The following is a 6,659-nucleotide window of genomic DNA, read 5'->3' on the forward strand; positions in this document are numbered from 1 at the left end:
TGCCTGAATGAGATTTGTGTGGATTGCTGGGTTGGTTAAAATTATAGTGCTTTCAAGTGATTGGTTGTTTATATTGTTAGTGTTTGTTTTCTTTGATTTACTTGTGCAGAACTGATTTTTAGCTTTTTTTTTAATAAATCAGATGTATTATGCTATTATTTTAGGGAAGAGTCATATGTTCGAAGGATTTTTTTTAATCATACTAGTTATTTTGATTGATGGTATAATTTGATTTTATTTTGAAATATATTTGAACTTTTTTTTTATCTTTTATAATATAATGAAGTAATTTTTTTTCACTATTTGTTTGGCTTCAAAACTATTAAACAAAAATGAGAATCAAACTAAATAATAAGTTTTAAACCAAAATTGTTTCACGAATGAGGGATGTTAAACCAAATTACACAACGGTTTCTTATGGTTTAGGGCATGTGTTAACATTTATTTATATTTTTCTGAGATCTTTAATTATACATTGACACACCTTTTTGTTTTTTTTTTTTAAACCATCCTTTTACAAAATGACTGTTTCTTTCGTTTTCTTTTCGGTGTTTGTTCGGAAACGCGATTGAAACCGTGTTTTCTAAAAAAAATGATTTTTTTTTGCTTTAAATTAACTTATATATATATATTTGGATAATTTTATGTGTTATTGTCAAAAATAATTTATAAAAAATAAAAAAAATTATTTTGATACATTTTTAAGCGAAAAATAATTTGAAAAGCAAATACTATCACTATTTCAAACACTCTTTTAATTTTTCGGTGATTCTCTCTCTCTCTCTCTCTTGGTAAAAAAGAAAACATGATCATTTGACTGTGTGGAGGTTGAGGGTCATACATCATCCTATAATTTGGTTCATGAATCATTAAATTGGAATGAATAGATATCATGTAAGGAAGTTCATGAACCAATCTTGATACATGCCTCCAAAAACAGCACATTTTTCGTAATAAAAAAATGATGCCCTATAATTCCAGAAAATTTTATAAGAATATTAATTTTTCGTTATATTAAAAAATCTATGTATTAGTTTTCAAAGATTTAGAATGAAAAATAGAAGATCTATCATAAGATCCTGCCTGTTTACGCTGATATATATATATATATATATATATATGCACTGTGGTTTTACATAATTATAAATTGGTTTGATTGAAGTAATAAACGAAGATCTAATGATTCAAACTTGGATTTGCAGAAAATTTAAGTATGGAAATTCCTTGCAGAAACTATTAAAATCACAGAGTTAATTGATATGGAGAAGAGAACAAATATACATATAGTTTGGAAATACTCACTCATTATTAAAATATTAGAATTGAAAACTTTTTCATTCTTAATGAAATTTAAATACTATTTGTATGGGAGTTTAAAGAAGTTTTTACTCTGCTTCAAATTCTGTATTTTAGTTTGAGATCTTTCTGCTGCGTATAAAAAGGGCAATTTGTTGAATATTATATATCGGGAAAAATGCTTAGGTTTTCCAATTTAGAGTAGAATTCCTTGTTTGATAGGATTTCTTTTTTAATACAATTCTTTGTGCAATAAACACTAGGGTTTGGTGTTAAAGAAAATATGGCTTTGACATAAGATTGATAGAAGACTCTTGTTCTGAGGGTTTTCTAGAAATATTTTTCCATCCCGAATTTTTTTTTTAATAGATTTTTTATTTGTTTTACTATGCTTCTTGGTGATCTATAATTTCCATACAGAAAAGCCTTTCACGTGTGTGTTAATCTGCTTTGAGTCATGATAAGAGTGAATAAGGGATGCTGGTATCTTTTTCCTTGTTCCTTTTATCTGAATCTGTACTGTTTTTTCCCATGAAATTGTTTTAATCTTTAAGACTTTAACGTTTCTATCTCATAAATATCAATTTGTTTTGTGTTTCTGTCTCATATAGAAAAAAGTGAGATGAAGTTTGAAATAAATGCATGTGGAAAATCCTGAAAGCTTGTAGAACAGGTAATAGAAAGTTTTATATTTATCTTTGAGTAAACATTTGTAAATCAATTATGTTCTTGTTTCTGTGTATTACGTATCGATGATATATGCATGGTTTTGTGTATTCTCAGGTTTGGAGGGGAGTCTTGCTTTGGTTGCATAGTAACTTAAGAGCAGAATTTATTCATGGCAGGTCAAGGTAGCAAGTCCAATGCCTTCCCAGGAAAGTTTTATTTGGGTTATGGCCCCAATGGGATCAATTTACTCTGCAATCAGAATGTAGATTCGGACGATTCTTCTTCGGAAGAAACACATTCTGAGTTGAACATTGCTCCTTCAGACAATAATAGTCAGCTCACTAATAGTAATGGACCATCAGCTACAATGGTGGCTAGTCCTAGTGTTCTCCCTCGCAACATAGACTTGAATGCTGCATATGAAGGCAGTGGCATGGGTGACACTCAAGAACTAGGAGGAGGATCGGACACTAACAAAAATATGCTCGTTAGTGATTCATCTAATTCTAATACAATTGTGATCTCTTCTGGAATTGCTGGGTATGTGTTGGAAGAAAACGAGGGTGGACAAGATTCTGCATCGGCTGGTAGGCGTCTGTCCTGTAAAAGAAGAGCTCCTGAAGATGCTTCTAGACAATTTTCTTTGGGTGAAAGCTCGAGATCAGTTAAGCTAGGAGATATTCCTCAAGAAAATGCTCCTAAAAGCTTCAATTTAGCATCCTCCTTGAATAGTAACCCAAATTCTGCTAGACTTTCGGTTGGTGTGAGAATAGCTCCTTCCCTGTATCAACCTTCGAGTGCTGCAGCAAGTGAATTTGTAACTGGAGCGGGGACAAGTTCTGGAATGCATCAAAATCCAAGTGTGGTTGGACAAGCTGAGAACACCCAGAGATATACCCGTTTGAGAAGATCTGCAAGTCGATTAGATTCTGCACCTGGCCATAACTCGTCTTTTTGGACCATAAGGAATCTTCGTGTGCAATCATCTGGTCAACAACCTGTGTTTGATCAATTCAATCACCTTCCAAGTTCAAACACAGCTGCAACAACGGGAATGGTTAATGTAGCTTCTCCAACGCAGCCTTTTATGGATACACCCAATCCTTCACAGCCCCTCCAACCTTTCCAGTTGAATGGGGTCGCGGAAAGAACCAGTGGGCCATCTACTCATGCTATGAATGGAGGAAATACCTTGCATCAGGATCGGAGCTTAAGGAATGATCCGAGGAATGGCATGTTCTTTTCTGAATTTCAAAGGACACATATGCTGAACATGCCAACAAACCTTCACTTTGCCAATGGGAGATATTTTCCAGGAAGTATGTCTCCCATTTCCCAACCACATATTCCTATTTGGTATGTCCAACGTAATATGGAAGAGCAGTATCATGGGAGAATGCCAAACCTTGTCAATCGCACTGAGCCTCAGGGGCAAGTTTGTTATCGTCCGTTTAATCTGGTTGCCTCTTCTGATACAATAGAGAGGGGATTACAAGAGGGAAGCGGCAATATAAGGCCTTCTCAGATGCCTCTTATACCAGGCTTGGAGATGAGGTCCGAGAGACAAACTGTTACTCGTGAAATGGCACGCCGGGCTTTGACTGCTGTTCAGAGGAGAAACAGACTAGCAACTGAGGTATTCTTAATAGATCATTTCCTTCTTAAACTTAACTACTTTTACCACAAATTAAAGGGTAGGCAAATCATCTCTGCCACCACTATTTACCATTTGTTTTAGCCTTACTGAGAAATATAAAACAAGAAGAGATTGGGTAAAACTTTCAGCTGCTGGTATTCATCCTGGCCCATATGAATTCTTGGTATATTCACCCCTTTATTTTATCAGTATGTAGTTATAACCTCCTGATTAATTCCATTCTCTATTAAAAGTGTGCTCAAATATGCATGTTTTTCTATATGAATCCTTGATGAAGAATCGAGGTGCTTCTGAGCATTGAAACTTTCGTGCAGTCCTGACAGTAATTTTTCAAATTATATGTACTTATATTATCAATTACGTCAGTTGGGATGGAAATGACTCGTGTCAGCAGTCTAGCTTGAGCATTGATGGCTTAAGGGAATTAAAACAAAATCCATTTATAATATTCCCTAATCTGTTATACAGGTTAGATTATCTACACCATAATAGAAAGCTTGAAACTCATTTTTTTCTTAAACAAGTCAGCAACAATATTTGTTATTTCCTTATAACCTATATAAATGTAATTTTCTCCATCGGTTTTATTTCTTCATAAATCAATATTAGTCGATCATTATCTTAGTCAGATGCTCTTAAGTTCACTTGTTTTTGGCTTGACAGGTCCGCAATGCTCTGACGCTTGTGCGTAGGAGGGGTTCGTTACAGTTTGGGGTACGGATTCTAGCTGAACTTAATGCTGTATTTAGATCATATATATCACTTTGCTAAGCTGAATTCTTTACAGTAAATTGAAGTTTTGATTCAAATGGAAAGAATAACTTTGTTCAGCTTATCCTTTTCTTTTTGACTTGATGGAGAATCTGCTCATTATTTTGATCCATTGATGGTCTGTCAGAATGTGATGCTAATTGACCGTTCAGCTTTGTTTGGTGATTCTGATGATGAGGAGGCTGATGAACTTGAAGATATGCGTCTTGACGTGGACAACATGTCTTATGAGGTAAGAATTTAAGAAATTAAGGCATTCATGAACGCCTTTTTGAAGTTTTTTCTTGCTTGTAGATGATAACTTCGCATTCATTCTTTATTGACCACTGTTTTTTTTAATAATGATTCTGTGCTTTAGCAACTGTTGGCTCTGGAGGAGCAAATGGGAAACGTTTCCACTGGATTAAGTGAGGATGCTATTGTGGCAACTCTAAAGCATTGGAAGTATCAAGCAGTTGTAGATGTGTCTGACAGTGAAGGTGAACCATGCTGCATCTGTCAGGTAAGACTTGCTCAATTCTTCTACCTTCGACCACAGGAATAATTTGAAAGACAAACACATAAGCCAGTGTGATCATGAACAGTTTACAATATCAATAATTTCACTTTTCCACTGTAATTTACTGCACTTTGGTGATTCTCAAGAGATGCTTAAGGAGAATTGGTTATCTTAAATGGAAAGTACAACTGTGTTTGTAGTTTTTCAGTAGAAAATTTTTAAAATAAAAACAAATTCAGTTTTCAGGAAAAAAGAAATAGTTTTCATTTTTACTAAAGAACACATTTCTGTAGTCTTGATATTTGCTCATTGTTATTTATTGGTGCATTGTATCTTAGGTTTTTTTGGTCGGTAAAATCCTGCATGCACTATGTATTTGCACATCATTTTGCAGGAGGCATATGCTGATGAAGATGATCTTGGGAAGCTGAAATGTGGGCATGACTTTCACTTCAACTGCATTAAGAGGTGGCTCGTAGAGAAGAACAGTTGCCCCATCTGCAAAAAAGCAGCCGTGGATGTTTGAGATCACTAGTTTGGCTCTGGACAGTCGTCCTTGCCCATGGACCATTGTTCTTAGCCATTTGCTGACATTATCTTCCTTAATTATAGAACTGTTATCAATAACTATAATAAGCAAGTTCATGAGATGCCTCGGTGTTTCATGCTTCAGTTTTGTTTCATGGCCTGGACCTCAAACAGGGTAGAACACACTCCTGTTACAAGATTCTGCAGTATGGCATCCACTTTTCAAGAATCTCATCTCCAATTCCATGAGCCTTATGTTAATGGATGCTGGAAGCAGCATTTTGAGACTCTTGTCGCTTATCAGGTTATAGATAGACATATGGAACACAGCCATGGAGAATTGAACATTGTCGATGTGACTCCATTTAGACAATATTAAAGTTTACAGTTACAAATATTGGAATGAAAACAAAATGAAATAAAAACCTCTTTATACTCAATTTCTTGTGTTGTTATCTTCGGTTCTTTGCTCGTATCATTTGGTGTTGCTTTACTGCATCCCTTTTTCCGCAAATTCATCTATAAATTGCTCGGTTATATGTATACTTTGGTGCTTCTATTCTCCTTTTTCTTTGGACTACCCATGCCTGACATTGGATACTTCGACATGGGCATGGATAATTGAGCGCTACGATTAAATGAAAAAATGGAAAACAAATTGACAAAATAGCCAAATCGGACATGGATCCCTATATTTGATCCCGAGTTCGAGCATCATAGGTTATACATTAGTTTTTATTGAATGATATCAGAAAATTGGAAAACATAGATGGAATATTCTGTTGTTTAAGCAAAATTTTGTTGGTAATTGCATTGGTTAAAGAATTGTCAGCAAAAAACCATAGTCGAAAAGCATCTTTCTATTCCGTCATAATTTTTCAATGCTAATAAAATTACCAATAAAATTTTTTATCAAAAATTATAATTTTTTTTATAATTTTTATTTCTTATAATCCCCAACCTCAACAATCACGCTACCTAGAATCTAAAATAATAACATGGAACCAATTATATTTATACCCACAAGCTGAACTGGAATATAAAAAATTAATAATAGCATGCTAAAAACAAGATTACAAGTTAATTTCATTTATTCCCAACTAAGATATTGATTTTTATTGTTTTCAACTTTAATGCAATAAACAACATAGTTATATATATATATATATATATATATATATATATATATATCTTTCAGCTTCTTGTTTTAGAGTTGAGTTAACATTAACAACTTTTTTT

At 33.8% G+C, this 6,659-nt stretch overlaps 1 protein-coding gene across 1 annotated transcript; it reads left to right on the forward strand.

Annotated features, from left to right (window-relative positions):
* The first annotated feature begins 2,134 nt into the window (after positions 1-2,134).
* LOC133672552 (probable E3 ubiquitin-protein ligase HIP1) lies at positions 2,135-5,418 on the forward strand. Its single transcript, XM_062092999.1, has 5 exons — positions 2,135-3,601; positions 4,286-4,363; positions 4,521-4,625; positions 4,752-4,895; positions 5,287-5,418. Exons 1-5 carry the CDS (start codon positions 2,135-2,137, stop codon positions 5,416-5,418), a joined length of 1,926 nt encoding a protein of 641 aa, XP_061948983.1.
* Positions 5,419-6,659: the final 1,241 nt, after the last annotated feature.

The sequence above is a fragment of the Populus nigra genome, chromosome 14 (assembly GCF_951802175.1).
Source record: "Populus nigra chromosome 14, ddPopNigr1.1, whole genome shotgun sequence".
Lineage (NCBI taxonomy): Eukaryota > Viridiplantae > Streptophyta > Magnoliopsida > Malpighiales > Salicaceae > Populus > Populus nigra.

Bases quoted from the DNA above. Each gene is read 5' to 3' on its own strand.
- LOC133672552 (XM_062092999.1), top strand. From the start codon at position 2,135: ATGGCAGGTCAAGGTAGCAAGTCCAATGCCTTCCCAGGAAAGTTTTAT. The intron at 3,602-4,285 runs GTATTCTTAATA...TTGGCTTGACAG, and splicing joins GAAACAGACTAGCAACTGAG to GTCCGCAATGCTCTGACGCT. The intron at 4,626-4,751 runs GTAAGAATTTAA...TCTGTGCTTTAG, and splicing joins TGGACAACATGTCTTATGAG to CAACTGTTGGCTCTGGAGGA.